General features: G+C 42.4%; 1 protein-coding gene across 3 annotated transcripts in view; it reads right to left on the reverse strand.

Annotated features, from left to right (window-relative positions):
• Nucleotides 1–17088, reverse strand: part of MAP3K5 (mitogen-activated protein kinase kinase kinase 5) — a 272639-nt gene that overhangs the window by 56744 nt on the left and 198807 nt on the right. For all 3 annotated transcript variants that reach the window (XM_068231644.1, XM_068231643.1, XM_068231642.1), the window contains exons 17-19: nucleotides 7394–7530; nucleotides 2673–2778; nucleotides 299–456 (exon numbers count right to left, since the gene is read on the reverse strand). In XM_068231644.1, coding sequence (XP_068087745.1) covers nucleotides 299–456; nucleotides 2673–2778; nucleotides 7394–7530 — 401 coding nt within the window. The remainder of the gene's footprint in view (nucleotides 1–298; nucleotides 457–2672; nucleotides 2779–7393; nucleotides 7531–17088) is intronic.

Here is a 17088-nt window from a genome sequence, read left to right on the forward strand (position 1 = left end):
GACTCACATCTTGAACAGAGTTATGAATGGAGAAACCGCTCCCCTCTCGCTCACAGCTTTTTGAATAATATAAAAAGCATGCAAAGGAGAACCTCACAGTATAATGTCCTTTCATTGTCAGTCATCTTTACCATAGTCTAGGGGTAATTTGGGGAGGAAAGCCATAAAAAATACCAATATATTTTTTGCCCATACTTTGTGAAACCCAAATATAGAGAATATACACGGGAATGCTATAGGAATTATTAGTTTCTTTCAAGTACTGTAAATCTATGACCCTACGTTTCACCAAACATACTTTGAACATGGCAGCCTGTGGTTCTCCTAATTCATAAAACGGAGGCTTTCCTGTGGCCATCTCTATGACTGTGCATCCAAGTGACCAGATGTCAGCTGGCTTTCCATATCCTCTTGGACCCTTATCTATTATCTCTGGAGCCATATACTGAAGTGTGCCTGAAATAAGAAATAAATTCAACATTGCACATATTATCAGGATAAATTACCACTAATTTCAAGCAAACCTGAAGTGAAAATAAACATATGACAAAAGTAGTCGTATGTGTAGCACGACTCCATATTAGAACTCCTAAGTCCCATATTATCTTGGGTTTAAAGGACACCTGAACTTGGAGGAAAATGCAGGTCGCCATATTTAGTTCTTTTTTGCTGATCTCTTTGGCTGCAGTAGTGTCTGGATCACACATCTGAAACAAGCATGCAGCTTTATCTAGTCAGACTTCAGTCAGAAGCATCTCATCTTTATGCTTGTTCACAGTCCAAGGCTCAAAGTATTAGAAGTAAATGATCAGCAGAACAGCCCAGCAATTTGCAGTGCTTAGCCACTTTCGTGGTTCACTACAGTATACCTATGTCGGGCAGAACTTGAGCTCCATCCCAGCCACGTGAATAATCATCAATGGCTGCAGATAGTAGCTGCTTGCTCCCACGCGCGCTCCCACTGCCTGTTAGAGGGGAGATGAATGAATGGGAATGCAGTTTCCATTCATTAATCAAAGTCCCTGTGACAATGATCGCCATCATCAACGAGATGCCTGCGTCATTGTAACTTCCATGTAAAAAACATCCATGCATTACTTCCTGTTTAGCGTACTTATAGGAAACAATGCACAAGGACATCTTGTGGCCAAATAGTAAAATATTAAAAAAGTATGCACCTTCATTTTAATGCTTAAAGTAAACATATTTCATTTCGGGGAAAAAGAAGAAGATTTTAAACCTGGTGCTTCCTCCAGTCCAATGAGCAGCGAAGCGTCCCTTGCCGTCCTCCCCAGTGCCTCCGTTCTTCTTGTATTGGTACCAGTAAATTGGCTCAGTCGCACCAGTCGGCTTTTCTGCGCACACTGGCCCCTCTGTGCATGCTCAAAGAAGCCAACTGGCGCAACTGAGCCAGAATACTGGGACCAATACCAGGCAAACAGAGACACTAGGGAGGACGGTGAGGGATGCATCACTGCTCATGGGGCCGGAGGAAGCCCCAGGTAAGTATCAAATCTTTTTCTTTGCCCATCTAAAGTACACTTTAACTATCTGCATTCAAAAGAATTGTTTCTAGCTTTCTGAAACCTGTGATAAACCTGATAATGGACCATCTGTGAAAGATTTTTTTTGCATGTGGTAAATGTTACTCATGCAGGATGTGCATATTTAATAAGAGTAAATGTGAAGGGATCATTAGTACAAGGAGAGACCATAAAATGAAGCAATCTCATGTGACTCATCTTTCGTTACTTATTTGCGGTCCTGTCCACGCGTATTGGAATGTGTGGGGAAAACAACAAGACAACTGGAGTGCATGAATATGTAGAAAACATCAGAACAAGCTTGCTGCAGCAACTCTATTACCGCAGTTTGCTGCTAAACATCACTCAGACCCCTCACTTCACATTTTGTGAATTTGAAAATACCAACAAACGAGGGTGAGGTTTCGATCAGGTTAGAAATTACAACATGAAACCAGGTGGATTTTTCACCTAAACATTTTAGAACTGAATGGGTTAAATGCAGCATTTGACATACTGTAGTTTGGTTTATTGCCAATTTACCGGTACTGAATAGATAGCAACTAATAAGGACATTAGGAAAAATAGGCATTTTTAAAATGTTTTAGAGTTGTGCCGGCTGCATTTTTTGGGTGCTTGAACTCCTGTACAAAGTATAGGGGCCCAGGAAAATTACATAGCAATTCCGCAGCTATACGATTTTTTTGCAAACTGGAAATTCACAACATTTTCCTGCCTTATTTTTTCCTCCATTCACAAATTAAAAACATCCCGCAATCACGCTTTACACCTGCGAATTGTAGCACTGGAAATAGAGAAGCGTAATCGATTTTTCAGTGGAAAATGGCCCTAAAAGGGAGTGTATGTAGAAGAACAGGCAAGGCTGCTGAAGAAGAAGCAAGGAGCTCTAATATCCCTCTAAATGTTTATCATCCTTCCTAATGTAAATTAAACATTACATACAGAAAACTTTACTTTCTGTTTTTTCAACAAATAACACATGCTGTAATATGGAAAAGTGTTACTGTCGTCATGGTTTACATTTCTAAAAATGATAACTGTCTGCAAATTGGGATGTATAGGTAACATAATAAAGTTTTGTGCCTTGCACAACAATAATTGTTGTTTTAATAGATGTTAAAGACCCACCAGTAAATGTCTCAGTATTTGGGTTGATACCAGCAAGTCTCTTTGAGGTTCCAAAATCCGAGATTTTCAGCACACCACTATATGTGTTTATCAATACGTTATCTCCCTGGAATAAAGAATTTTATATTAATTAGCTTTTACTGGAAAAAGAAAATGTATTTTTTATATGAATAACATCTGTACAGTCATCTAATGTGCAGATAATATTGATCTGTTAGTTATTTATTTAACATAGCTTTCATATAATAAGACTGACCATACACGGAAAGTGGGCAGAAAGACACTGGGCCCAATTCAGTTTCCAAAATCGTCAGGGTTAGTGCACACTGCCTCCCAATCTTCTACCCCAGAATGGCAGCTAACTGTACAATACCAGCCTGTTTGTTCCATGTCATGGGGTGGAAAACAGCAAGAAGGGGGTAGAAATCTTTCCTCCTTGCAAAGCCCCCTCATCTATGTCTCATTCCCATTTTGTACTCAGGGAGATGATGGTATCTACCCTCATGTATGAGGTGAAATCTGGAATTCCTCTTTAATCATAAAGGAACCCACCATGTCCTTACCCTCCAAGGTAAAAGGGGGCATTTTTTTAACCCCTACCTATTTCAAACACAGTGTTAAGTGGGAAGAAACTCAAATACCATCTATCCAAAGCATTGAGCACACCATAAAATTAATAGAAAAAAAATATAAATGGTTTTGAAGTTTCTGAAAGGGTCAATATTTAACTCTCTACTTCTCTTATAAGCTAATTTTTATGATTGCTATTGAAATGATCACATTATGTTCAGCTAATACTGATCAGTGTAAAAAAAACGCAGACAATTTCTGCAATGTCCAGGGGGGAAGCAGAAAACTTTAGCAGCATACACACATCCAATTCTGAATGGCCAATCACTGGCCATTTTTACCACCTCCATTTAGTATGAGGACAGATTTTGAATAGTATGAATGCTCTCATACTACATGGAAGTGGTGAAATTGGCCAATAATTAACAAATAAAAATTGGATGTTTGTATGCACCTTTTCTCTACTTTATTAGCTCAGTAATTACTTAATTACAATATAATTTCATAATTTGTCCCGCAACCAGAAATCTTATCAGTTAGCTCCAGCGAGTTGTAAATATGCCTTGGAATGACATTAAACCAGACTTTTTAGGTTTTCTATTCATTTTTGTTGTATTTAATGTTTTAGAGTAAACATTTAATTTTGAGTTTTATGCCATTAACAGGGCTAAAAAAAAGTTTATTTAAAATTAAACTTTCTTTTTTTAAATTAAAACAAACAATACATTTTTATTAAATAATAATTCTTTTTTCATCTCTGTACTTCTATCATCTCTTAAATAGTTGCTAAGGAGAGCCTTTTTTGTACCATATATACCATAAAAATTGGTATATTTACTGGAACAATAAGTATTTCCATTGGTCAGGTCAAAAGACTAATGAGGAGCCCTGGTGGCAGATTCAAAGATGCTTTATGCTGGGGCTTTCAATACTTTACTATTGAGGTTATACTAGGTTCCCCAGCAAAAGCATCTTTGAGCTTCGTGCCAGTGTATCCTGTTGGTCTATGCACTGATCAATGGGATTGCTTTGCAGGATGGAAAGCAGATGCCAAGTACTTCTGTCAACAATTTATCCTGAGGGTAAACAGTGAATTTCTAAAAATCAATATTTACTTTTTTTTGGGGGGGGGGGGGGGGGGTATGGCTGACATACTTATTTTCTTGTTCAAAGCGGTTGGCTGCCTAAAACTCCCTGTGTATAACAAGAAAGGAAAATGAGATCCCTTTGGTAGCATGCGATTTAATCGTGATGAAGACCTAGTAAAGAGCCATGTAGTCTCCACAAGAGGAAGTGAGCTGCTGTAGTGAAGCCATTGACTGTTAACCCTGTAAAGCCGTAATGCTGGGAATACACAATGATATCGGATATCTTATTGATTTCCATTCACTTCTATGAGAAGATCGATCAGAAAAACGATTAAAATCAGATCGAACCTGTTGGAAATTATCTATGGAGCCATTTATCTGCCAAAAAAACTCATGGAAATTATCTATGGAGCCATTTATCTGCCAAAAAAACTCATGGTGTATTCCCAGCTGAAGTGTAATTTAGTAGACAATGCCTAGATTTTGGTAATCTTTTTAGTCATTAAAGGTCGGCATTAAGCAGCAGAGAGTTTTCAGCAGGCCAGCTACTATAGCGTGCTACGTCACCATGTAGAAAGTAGAACTGTACATGTTTTACTGCAGGCTAACAAGAACACCTTTTTTGCACCTTTGGCCTATGCAGCCGATTGCATGGATCTTTTTGAAAAGCAGACTGCTGTTGCTCTACTCCTCCTCTCTCATAGTACAGTACCAGAGATGGTCAATGCGATGCATATAATTCCGAGTTGATGGCTTATGAATTAACTGAATGCAAATTATCTAGCTTGAAAATTGATCAAACAAATCCTGCCAGGGTGAATTTTGATTCATTTCCAAGCTGAATGCATTTGCATACAAGATGTGCACAAACCTGCATCAACTCAGAACCCGCAAATATTTGCATCTCACCATCCCTATACAGTACTTGTAAAACTAAACTTTATGAACACTTGAACCTGGTATGCAGTTTAACAAAGGATAATATTCATTACATCTATAGACTTAAAGCAAATCTGAAGTGAATTTAAAATAAAAAAATAAAATACTCAACTATGGAGAGGGAATGCTCTGGGTCCTATAGGGCCTTCCTGGTTCTCTATAGGTCCCCTCGTTCCAGCGACATTTACCCCCATTATAGAGTTACCCATGCTCCCAAAGCTTTTCCGAAAGCCTCTTGTGGTGGCAGATTTGAATGGGGGTGACAGCATTGGAACGAGGGGACCGTGAGAGGAATGGGAAGGCTCTATAGAACCCAGAGCCTTCCCACTCCATAGGGGATTATCTGTTTTTTTTATTCACTTATCTGTTTTATTAAATACACTTGAGATTTGCTTTAACGAGACAAATGCACTTAATCGAGAGTCCAAATTTGATTTCAATTAATCTTGTTTCAGCATCAGAAACACTTTTATATCTATATATTGCTGTATATTGGTATGTTACCCTACCCTCCTAGTGATGTTTAGTCTAGGCTATTTAGTTATGCAGCTTTCTGCCCCAGAGCATTCTGGGAGACCAGGTGTTTCTGCTCACTTCGGAACACACAACAAACATTCCGAAATGATGCACCTTGCCAGCAGTAAAGATGTTGTCACTTGTGATAAATCATTTCTAAATAATGTCTAAAATTATAATGTAAAAATTAGCAATTTCATCCATTTATATGCATTCACTTTATTTATTCCATTTATTTAATTCACTTTATATACATTAAAGTTCCTCTTTAAGGTGTGTTCACACATTATTCTAAAGAATATATGCAGATGTCCACTGAGCTCATTTAAATTCAATAGGTTTTTCCCAAAAGGTGGGTGCATAACCAGGGAGCTAAGCAATGTCACCCATCAATATCAAAAGTCCAAAGCAGGTTAACACATGTTTTCCTGCACAAAGCAATTTAATGCATAATTCAACACAAAAATTGACAATTGCTAAAGGCAGCAGAGGGTCCCTTTCTTTAGAAAATGCAGGCATGTTTTTCTGCACTTTCTGGAGAAGGGGACTCTCCACAGCCCTCAAACAATTGTCAGTTTTGTGTTGACTTATGCATTAAATTGCTTCATGCACTAAAACAACTTGTGCTAACCTGCTTTGGAATTTTGCTGAGCTTGTTTAAAGATCAGTAATGCTGTATCTTTAAATAACAGCAACCCCCGGGCACACCGTTCTCATTCTTATCCCTCCAGCCAAAAGCAACTCTATCATGATCCTCTCTATCACCCTCCTCCCTACTCCATAAAAACCAATGCCCGAAGGATCAAGTCCTGATCACTTCAGGCAACAACCATAGTGTATGTGTGTGCACCTTAAAGAGAAACTCTGACCAACGATTGAACTTTATCCAATTAAAGTAGCTGATACCCCCTTTTACATGAGAAAGCTATTCCTTTTCACAAACAGACCATCAGGGGGCGCTGTATGGCTGATATTGTGGTGAAACCCCTCCCACAAGAAGCTCTGGGACCGCAGTACTCCTGGCAGTTTCCTGTCTGTGAACCTTGTTGCATTGTGGGAAATAGCTGTTTACAGCTGCTTCCAACTGCCAAAAAAGCATGCAGCAGCTACATCACCTGCCAACAGTAAAAATGTCACCATGTGATAAATGTCAGAATGTAAATCAGGGATTTAAAAGATTTTACAATGGGCAAACACTGACTAAATCGTTTATACATAATTACATTATTTTCACTGGAGTTCCTCTTTAAGTGCATACTTCTTCATAAGCAGGCTTCCACTATATTAATATTCTGATGACTGGCAGTATGAACTTCGTTTAACAGTTACTTTAACCTACAATTGCTGCACTTACAGCAACTTCCTGCATGAGTTCTGGATTATTTGCATAATACAGAGAAACAGATAACTGAAATAGAAAACTGTATTAACGTGCCCATACACTTGAAGGGGTGTATTCACAAAACTGCAGTAATCAGAATAACGTGCGGTCAAGTCTTACGTACGAGTAAAGCATACTGTAATACATTACATGCAATGCATTACACTGTAGTTTAGTGAATATACCCCTTATCTCTTTTGCGGGATAGCTGAAAACATAATGCAAACCTTTATGTCTCGATGTACTATTTGATTGTCATGAAGATACTTCAAGCCTTCAAGGATCTGCTTGGTATAGAAAGCAATAGTTTGTTCATTGTCTTTCAGAGGTCCCCATTTTGATCGTAATAGAGCGGAAAGACTTCCTGTGAGGGAAAAAGAAAAACAATTTTGAGCTTTATTGCTTCAGTCTCCCCTGCCTGTCAGCAGCATGAAGCACACGTCCAGAACACAAAATGTGCCTGAGTCATCTATTACGTAAGATATTGTTGATTATTTTTCCAAGGCACATTTTGCTAAGGGCAATGACGTTTCAAAACAGTTTCAGTGCAAGTTGTCCTTAATGGCTGTGTGACTTTTTATGCATAGCTGATCTCAATGAGTTTTCTCATTAATGACACATACTCCTATAAAAAGATATACAACACAAAGTAAATAGAACATTATTGTATCCCTTTATTTTTAGCAATCTCGTTTACTTTAAATTTCCATATTTACTCTAGTATTCTTTTTTTTCACCGGCGCTTATGCTTTTAATTACGGTTTCCAGAAATGATCACTAGTGATAGCTTAAGAATATAGATTAGGAACACTGTACAGTCAGAGTGCTGGGCTATATGCCCCCAGCCTGTTATGTTATGCAGAGAAGGAGTTCAAGTGGGAGGTGTTCTGCTGTGAAGAAAACAATTGTGTCAGTCATTAGTGATCCAACTAAATGGATCACCAACAATACTACATGTTCAACACTATGGGCCTGATTCACAAAGCGGTGCAAAGTGTTTGCACGCCTGTGAAAAGCCCTTTATCACGCCTAAACTCAGTTTAGGCATGATAAAATGAAACTCGCGCGCAAAGTTTTGCGCAATCGCGGTGATTGTGCACGCAAAACCTTGCGCGCGGGACTTTGCGCGCGATAAAGAGCACAAAGCGGTGCTAACTCAGCGTTGCAAAGGTTATCACGCCTAATGTCTTTTAGGCGTGATAACTGAGTTATCACCGCTTTGTGAATCAGGCCCTATATGTTCAAGACAACACTATGGGCCTGATTCACAAAGCGGTGCAAACTTTTTTGCGGACTTTCGCGCACGCAATTTGCCGCGATTCGCGCAATAGCGGACTTTTGCGCGCGCAATTTGCTGACAAATTGCGCCCAATTGCGCCCGCAAAAGTCCGCGATCGCGCGGATCACAGCAAATTGCGCGCGCAAAAGTCCGCAAAAAAGTTTGCACCGCTTTGTGAATCAGGCCCTATATGTTCAAGACATAGTCACATAGTTTGGTTGATAAAAAGACATTCATCCATCAAGTTCAAAACAATTTGTACTATGTACAATGATACAGAAGATGTTGGCGCTATATTTAAAAAATAATAATACCGTAATTTAAAAAAACAATTATTTTGGGCTAGTGTGTGTACGTGGATTAAGTATGTGGTGGCTAAAGGGTATGATATTAGGCATCCAAGTGAAAAGTGTTAACTGGTAATAAGAAAGCAAATTAAATAAGTCTGCATGACACACAATTATTTTACTTTTTTGTAGGTCTTTTCCCCAGGGCTGTGGAGTCGGTACACAAATCTTCCGACTCCAACTCCGACTCCTCGGTTTATGAAACCACGACTCCGACTCCAACTCCGGGTACCAAAAATGGCTCAGACTCCGACTCCTCGACTCCGACTCCTTAGTCTAATACTTTACAGTGCTGTGGATTTTATACAAAAATCAACCGACTCCTGACTCCTCAGTTTATGAAATCAACGACTCAGACTCCAACTCCGACTCCGGGTGCCCTAAATTGCCCCGACTACGACTCCACAGCCCTGCTTTTCCCAATATTGCCATTAACAATCTGTAACGGTTGGGTGTCACAACTCAGATGTCTGATTATTTGGTGATCTGCAGAATCACCAATAATGCAGACGCTATACTTGATTATGTGTGATCTGCAGAATCACCAATAATACCAGTATAGCAACACAAATAGAGCCGAGTGTGTAGTGTTTGGTGCAACCGTAACTTTAATAGTTTTATGAGACCTCACCAGAGGGGCTGGTGAGGTACTATCGGTACACTGACCGTGCAATAGGGTACAAGCTCCAGCAAGCTGGAGATACAATACTGAAGAGACCGAATCTCCCGAGGAGCGGATGATTCAGAGTGTACTGCAGCCGAGTGATCACCCGAGGAGCGGGTGACTCAGACTGTACTGTAGCCTAGGAGCAGGAGATACAAACAGTACTGCACTAATGATCGCCTGAGAAGCAGGTGATTCAGACTGTACTGCATCCTAGGAGCAGAAAACGCACACAGTACTGCACTAAAGAATAACTTCACCAGAGGAGCTGGTGAAGCCAGCACCTCACCAGTGGCGATGGCCCACTGGTGAGTAGGATGGTCTGACAGGCAAGGTTCGCAACAGAGAGGTAAGTATCGGTATAGAATCGTGAGGCAGGAGAATAATCGGTAATCAGGCAGAGGTTCAGCAACAGAGAGGTAAGTATCGGTACAGATGGAACTTGCGTGGAAAGAGGTAATTACTCGCTGTATATATATATATGCATTACTGCCCGCCCGCTCTCGTACCCCCTGATGACGGCGAGAGGCCGAAACTAGTCGGGACGAGAGCGGGCTATGCATCTTTGATCGAAAGTGTGCTGAGTACCACAGGGGTGGGAAGCGAACTAACCGGAGAGGGTCCTAATTGGGTTAGGACCCTCATGATGTGAGTGACTATACCACAATTTTAATGTTATACCGTTTCCAATAAATTTTGCATATTATAGATCCACTGAGAGTACCCTTCTCTTTTTCTGTCTATATTGGGTTGCTTGGAGCACGCCACACAGCACCCGAGATACAGGAGGGGCCTCTGGAGGTGGATTGGAGCTTTGCCTAACATCGTAACCCTTGGCGCTGTGGCTGAATATAATATTGTACCTGTGGAGGAGAGAGGGTCCTACCCCTAACACGGCTGCAAAGGTTGTTAACTCACAGAAAAGGAAGAGGATTTCTTATGTGTCCTTGTGGGGCGCCTCTATATGCTACAAAAATGGCAGTAAGGTGACCAGCTTATTAACTGTCTGGTACTCCAATCAATGTCCGGGGAGTGCTTCTTTAACCATGGCATCCCCAGGATCACCGTGGATGTGGACATCTCTAACACCAAAAACTGCATTTGCTCTCTGTGCAGTGCCCCAATCTGGCATAGCAATACAGGAGTCTGAGTGATGGTGAGTGGCAGTAGAGAATCGTCCACAGCTGTAATCTTAATCTGTTCCCCCACAGGAACCAAAGGAAGCCCAAATTTATCAGCGAATGTTTTAGACATGACATTTACAACCTGAATCTATAAACGCCTGGGTAGTGTGAACCTGACCCTCCCAGGTGATAGTACATGGAAGCAACAAACGTTTATTATTTAGAGGTAAATCTGGATTGCCTAGGGTAGTACCTCCAGCTACTCCTAGGCGATAGAATTCCGCCTTCTTGGGACAGACGAAATCATATGCCCTTTGTCGGCGCAATACAAACATAGTTTCTCTACACGCCTTCTATTTTTCTCGACCTCTGAGAGCTTGGCATGTCCAATCTGCATTGGCTCGTCAGCGGGTGGAGAGGAAGGCGTAGGAGCTGAGAAAGTGCAAGAAGCAAACCTCCCTGGGGCTCTAGCCCGAGTTTGCATTTGATGGCGAACCCGCCTATCAATTTTAATGACCAAGGATATGGCCTCATCCAGGGTCTTGGGCTCTGGATGAACCAACATGAGATCAGCTATGGCATCAGACAATCCTGATAAAAAGCAGTCTAAAAGTGCATACTGCCCCCATCTGGCTGACACTGCCCATCTCCTGAACTCAGCAGCATAAACTTCAACTGGACTGTGTCCCTGCCTGAGGGTCTTTAACTTCCTTTCAGAATTTACTGCCAAATCAGGATCATCGTAAATTACAGCCATGGCCTCAAAGAATTCCTCCACTGAGGTCAAGGCCTCGTGCCCCGTGGGGAGAGTCTCCCCACGGGGCACGAGGCCTTGACCAGGGAGACTATACCCCCAGGACTGAGAATCTCCAGACAATAAAGTCTTAATGAAAGTGACCCTCTGACCTTCTGTACCTGAAGAAACGGGTCATAATTCAAAATATGATAAGCACCTATGCTTAAAATTACGAAAATCTGAGAATTTCTCAGGTGGGGGCACCCTCGGTTCGATCACAGAAGGGGGTGATACTCGTACATTAGGGTCTAGTAAGCGGTTAACTGAGTCAGTCAGTTGCTCAATCTGAGTCTGTTGAGCGTTCACCGTCTTGATGAGTTCATTAACGGTAGTCGCTACTGCCTCGACCCAGATGCAGAGTGTCTCTATACTTTTACTGGTCTGTTGTTCTGTAACGGTTGGGTGTCGCAACTCAGATGTCTGATTATTTGGTGATCTGCAGAATCTCCAATAATGCAGACGCTATACTTGATTATGTGTGATCTGCAGAATCACCAATAATACCAGTATAGCAACACAAACAGCTGAGTGTGTAGTGTTTGGTGCAACCGTAACTACTAATAGTTTTATGAGACCTCACCAGAGGGGCTGGTGAGGTACTATCGGTACACTGACCGTGCAATAGGGTACAAGCTCCAGCAAGCTGGAGATACAATACTGAAGAGACCGAATCTCCCGAGGAGCGGGTGATTCAGAGTGTACTGCAGCCGAGTAATCATCCGAGGAGCGGGTGACTCAGACTGTACTGTAGCCTAGGAGCAGGAGATACAAACAGTACTGCACTAATGATCGCCTGAGAAGCAGGTGATTCAGACTGTACTGCAGCCTAGGAGCAGAAAACACACACAGTACAGCACTAAAGAATAACTTCACCAGAGGAGCTGGTGAAGCTAGCACCTCACCAGTGGAGAGGGCCCACTGGTGAGTAGGATGGTCTGACAGGCAAGGTTCGGCAACAGAGAGGTAGGTATCGGTACAGAATCGTGAGGCAGGAGAATAATCGGTAATCAGGCAGAGGTTCAGCAACAGAGAGGTAAGTATCGGTACAGAATCGTGAGGCAGGAGAGGAGTCGGTAATCAGGCAGAGGATCAGCAACTTATGGCAGAAAGGCAGAAGTACAGAATCAGAAAGCGAGATCGGAGTCAGAGTTTAGCCAAGAGTCATACACAGGAAATCAATACAATATAAACAATATCCTAGTCTAGGTGTGAAGTCCGTGGTTTCAACACCTGGGATCTAGTCTAAGGTCTGAGCGCTGACAAACGAGGTATTCACGACAACAGACAACCTCTGAATGAAGCCCGGAGGCTTAATAAGCAGAGGAGACCCCACTGGCACGCCCCTCTGAATCAGCCAATCCTGGTCGCCGTGGGACTCCTCTGACGTCAGCCGACCAGCAGGTCAGCTGATGGGCTTCCTCCCAGCATAAAGGTCCCGTCTGTGCGCACGCCCGCGCGAGACGGCGACCTCTTGAGTAAATGAACGTTTCGTCCTCGGCATCCTAGACGCCGGGAGGACGGATGGTGGCATGGAGGCAGCTGCGGCGGCGGTGCTGTTCGCCGCAGCTGCCTCGTTTGTTACACAATCCAAAAAAAAATGGCCAGGTAACTAAAGTTAAGCTCCTCAGAAGTTATTCATCCAGAGAAGATTTTTTAAAATGATAATTTCCTGCAATATTTATACGAATGCAAGGAACTGTGTTGGAGCAATATTGTGACTTAGCTTAATTTTGTATCAGTCATGCATGACTAACTGGAGTAAATTTGCATACTACAAAGGTAATGCTGGGAACACACGACGCAACTTCTGGTGCGATCCCACCAGGAATCGGATGATTATTTTCCAACCTGTCCAATCAGTTTCTGATTGATAAAGGAATCGATTTTGTGAAGTTGTCATCAGAAAATGTATCTCTATATTGGTCAGGAGCAGTTTTGACATGTACACGCGATACAACTACCCCGTCAGATTACCAGTCAATCAGATGGGAAATTGCATTGTGTGTTTCCAGCAAGCAGTGTACACTTCAAGTAATGTGATTGCAGAAACGAGAGGACAGAAAACTAGGCAGAAGACAAGTGAGATCCCCACAGACTCATCAAACAGAAGTCAAGGGAAAAAACAAACGCAAATGAACAGTTCCTGTTATTTTCCTGCTGTTGCTACCATTCCATAAAACAAATAAGAACAGCTAAACTGAGCACTCCTGTTTACAGAAATATTGGCAGCCTGAAGGCCCGGAGGACAGTTGGATTGTGCTTACCTCTATTGCATGAACCTGGGCATTTTAGCATTGCGAACATTCCCAAAATAATGATGGTTAAGTGTCTATATTTGGCACGTCTGCTTTGCTGCCCAGAGAGTTCAGTTAAGCAACAAAAATGACTTCATATTTTTGCTTGGCATTGAAAACATATCAAATCAGCATTAAAAAGTATTAATCAACCAAAATAGATGATAAAATAGTTTCTCTCAGTCCTTAGTCAGTCCTGCTCCTGCAGTTTCTCTCCAGAAATTCTTATTTCAGCTTAATGGGATATATTGAAGAAGTTATATGAGGGGAAAGTGACAGCACAATAATGGGGAGGGGTGTTCTGTAATGATGACACATCTACTCTGCGAGAGTGACGTCTCACAGCAGGCGGGGGAAGTGGGGAGAACAATGCCCTCAGTCATCACTCGGCTGAAGTGATATGCTAGGACGGATTGCTGGCTGAGGGGAGTCGGTGGCTGATGTACACACACTGGATTCTCGGCAGAGGCGGTCGCTATTGGCAGCCTTGGCCGAGTTTCATCTGGAAAATTGTCTGGATCTTTGATTCAAATGCCCTAAGTAACGATGGACCAACAGAGGTCCCCCCACCCCCCCCCCCCCCCCCAAAAAAAAGAGAGCAGGATTCACCTATTTGTGACACAGCCAGATTTGTTAATGTGACTTTTTTTTTCCAAATAAATGACCATTATTTAATTATTTTTTGTTTAATTTCTTAAACTAGGTTTTCTGCATCAAAGTTTGAAAATCAAATTATGTGTTCGGTCATATAAAAATATACAAAAAATGTAAAGGGTCCACAACCTTTAAAGCACCACTTACCACATACCAGATTGCTTGCTTGGTATAGCTGAGCACTTTTGTGCCATGACTGTTCTACAGTAAAGATCGGTGCTATATTCACCTTATGCACAAATATCTTGCACCATTTATTTACTGGAAACGTGTGTTTATTTTTCTCTCAGACATATATATATATATATATATATATATATATATACACCAGCAGACACAAACAAGAGTGTATCTAATAATAACAGCTGTAATTTAGTAACCACAAACCGCTTCATGACTACCTGCTTGTGTCTCGTATTACACTGTGGCGCTGTATGTTTGCTGCTTTCCAATGAAACATTTTTTCGCAGTCATTATGGTAATTGCTACCACATACTTCAACTCTCACCAGTTTCTGAAATCTCTTTAGACTAATGAAAATGATCAGTTGTAGATATTTCCTGTCTACTAATTCTCACTTATTGCTGTAGAAAAATTAAAGACTAAAAACTTGCCAAAGAACAAATTGTGACGGAACACACTGACAGCTGAGAAATATCCGCTACTGAACTTCGGTATTGTGCGGCTCTTAAAATATAAAGTGTAATTGCTCAGTTTTTGTTAGTGTTTCTGCAAAACATTTTGCATTTCTCTTCCAGCAACTCCTGTGTAGGCAGCACAGAAACCCTCTTCCTGCTGAAGATAACCCACCTCAGAAGATTTCACCTTAACCTCTTGACGACCAGCTAACGCCGATTGGCGTAAACTGGTCGTCTGCAAGTTTCCATGGAAGCGGCCTTTCCATGTCCATTCACGGAGGCTGTCTCCGTGAACAGCCGGAGAGCCGCCGATCGCGGCTCTCCGGCAAAATGTAAACACGCGGGGAAGAAATCCCCGCTGTTTACATCATACGGCGCTGCTGCGCAGCAGCGCCGTAAGCCAGATCGGCGATCCCCGGCCTCTGATTGGCCGGGGATCGCCGGCATATGATAGGCTGAAGCCTATCCTTCAATGCGCAGGACGGATAACCGTCCTGCGCAGGCCATGGAGGGAGAGGGAGGGACGGGAAGCCAGGGAGCGCCGAAAACGCTGCGGAGGGGGGCTTTGAAGAGCCCCCCCCGCAAAGCGCAGAGAGCCGGCGGCGATCAGACCCCCCCAGCAGGACATCCCCCTAGTGGGGAAAAAAGGGGGCAAGTCTGATCGCCCTGGCTAAAACCTGATCTGTGCTGCGGGCTGGAGAGCCTACGCAGCACAGATCAGCCAGAAAGCCACTGGTCGGCAAGTGGTTAAGTCACACCGCAAGCCATTTGTGCATCCCACAGTAACAGAGTACAACAGCAAATGGTGTTTCAGGTGAAATATAAGTATGAAGATCCAATTACTGTACCCGCAAAATATTGCAGCAATGTATTACATTATAAAACAAAGAGGGGAAAAGTAAACTGGGAATTTCCATTTGGGTAAGAAACTCCATTTAACACTGGGGACTGTAGAAGTACAATGCAACAAAGGCTTACTCAGAACATGAAAGACAGACTCCATGAACTTCTGCTTTTTAAATCAGTTGAATAAAAGGTTAATTTTAGCTATGGGATGAGGAAAGTGTGACTAGATGCCTGACTGCACTCTGTAGGAGTACTTTACCTTGGAACACAGTGATATGAATTACTGGTATTCAGAGTAATATATACATACACACATCTTCTGTCTTTTTAACTACTTTAGGACCATAGGCTTACACCCTCTAGTGACCAGGATATTTTTTACACTTTTTTGCAACTTAAAAGCTTGCCGCAGAGCCATACCGCTCAGCACAACAATCCCCCCCTCTTCTGCCCACCAACAGAGATTTCTGTTGGTGGGCTCTGATCACTCCTGCAATGTTTGTTTATTTGTATATTTATTTAAATACATTTCCCTATTTTTTCTTATTTTTCCTTCCCTCCCTCCCCCCGCCAACCAATGACAGCGATCGGCTGAGAGCCGAGGGCTCCTGAGCCTCCCCAGGGGACAGCCGAGTGACACGGCTGTCCCCAGTATAGTGCTGCCGTGGATCGCAGCACTGTACAATGTAAATAGACGGCGATCTAGGAGACTGATGACGGAACAGAGCATCATTCAAGCGGAGATACACGCACATCGGCGCACGCAATCTTCTGCAAAACCCCGCCCCAGGACTTGATGCCTTTCGGCGTTAGGCGGTCCTGGGGCTGCCACCCTCCCAAAGCCGATCGGCTTTAGGCAGTCAGGAGGGGGTTAAAATAAGACATTTATAATAGTAATGTCACTTTTTATGCAGTGCTTCACAGAGAACATAGTCTCATTCACATTACTTATTGTCAATCCCTTGTGTAGAAGTAGTTCGCTAATGCAAATAATGGAAGGGGAGAATTATCAAAACTGTTGCAAGGGACATTGGAGAAGATGCCCACATCAAGGTTTCTATGGCTTTATACACACTGGAAGGTTCTTGGCTGGCGCTGCCTCCGCCAGGAATTCCGAGTGTAGCATGTGCACAACAGCTTTGAAGCATCAGGGAGAGATCAATCATCTTGTCCAAGCACAGGCCGTGGCTATTCTTCTTACACCTCCTGCACCATGCAGTCATCTTTCTGGCTCCCTCCATAGCAACAAATCGGGTCACAAGCCTGCACACTAGCCACAT

Source organism: Hyperolius riggenbachi, chromosome 4, assembly GCF_040937935.1.
Source record: "Hyperolius riggenbachi isolate aHypRig1 chromosome 4, aHypRig1.pri, whole genome shotgun sequence".
NCBI lineage: Eukaryota > Metazoa > Chordata > Amphibia > Anura > Hyperoliidae > Hyperolius > Hyperolius riggenbachi.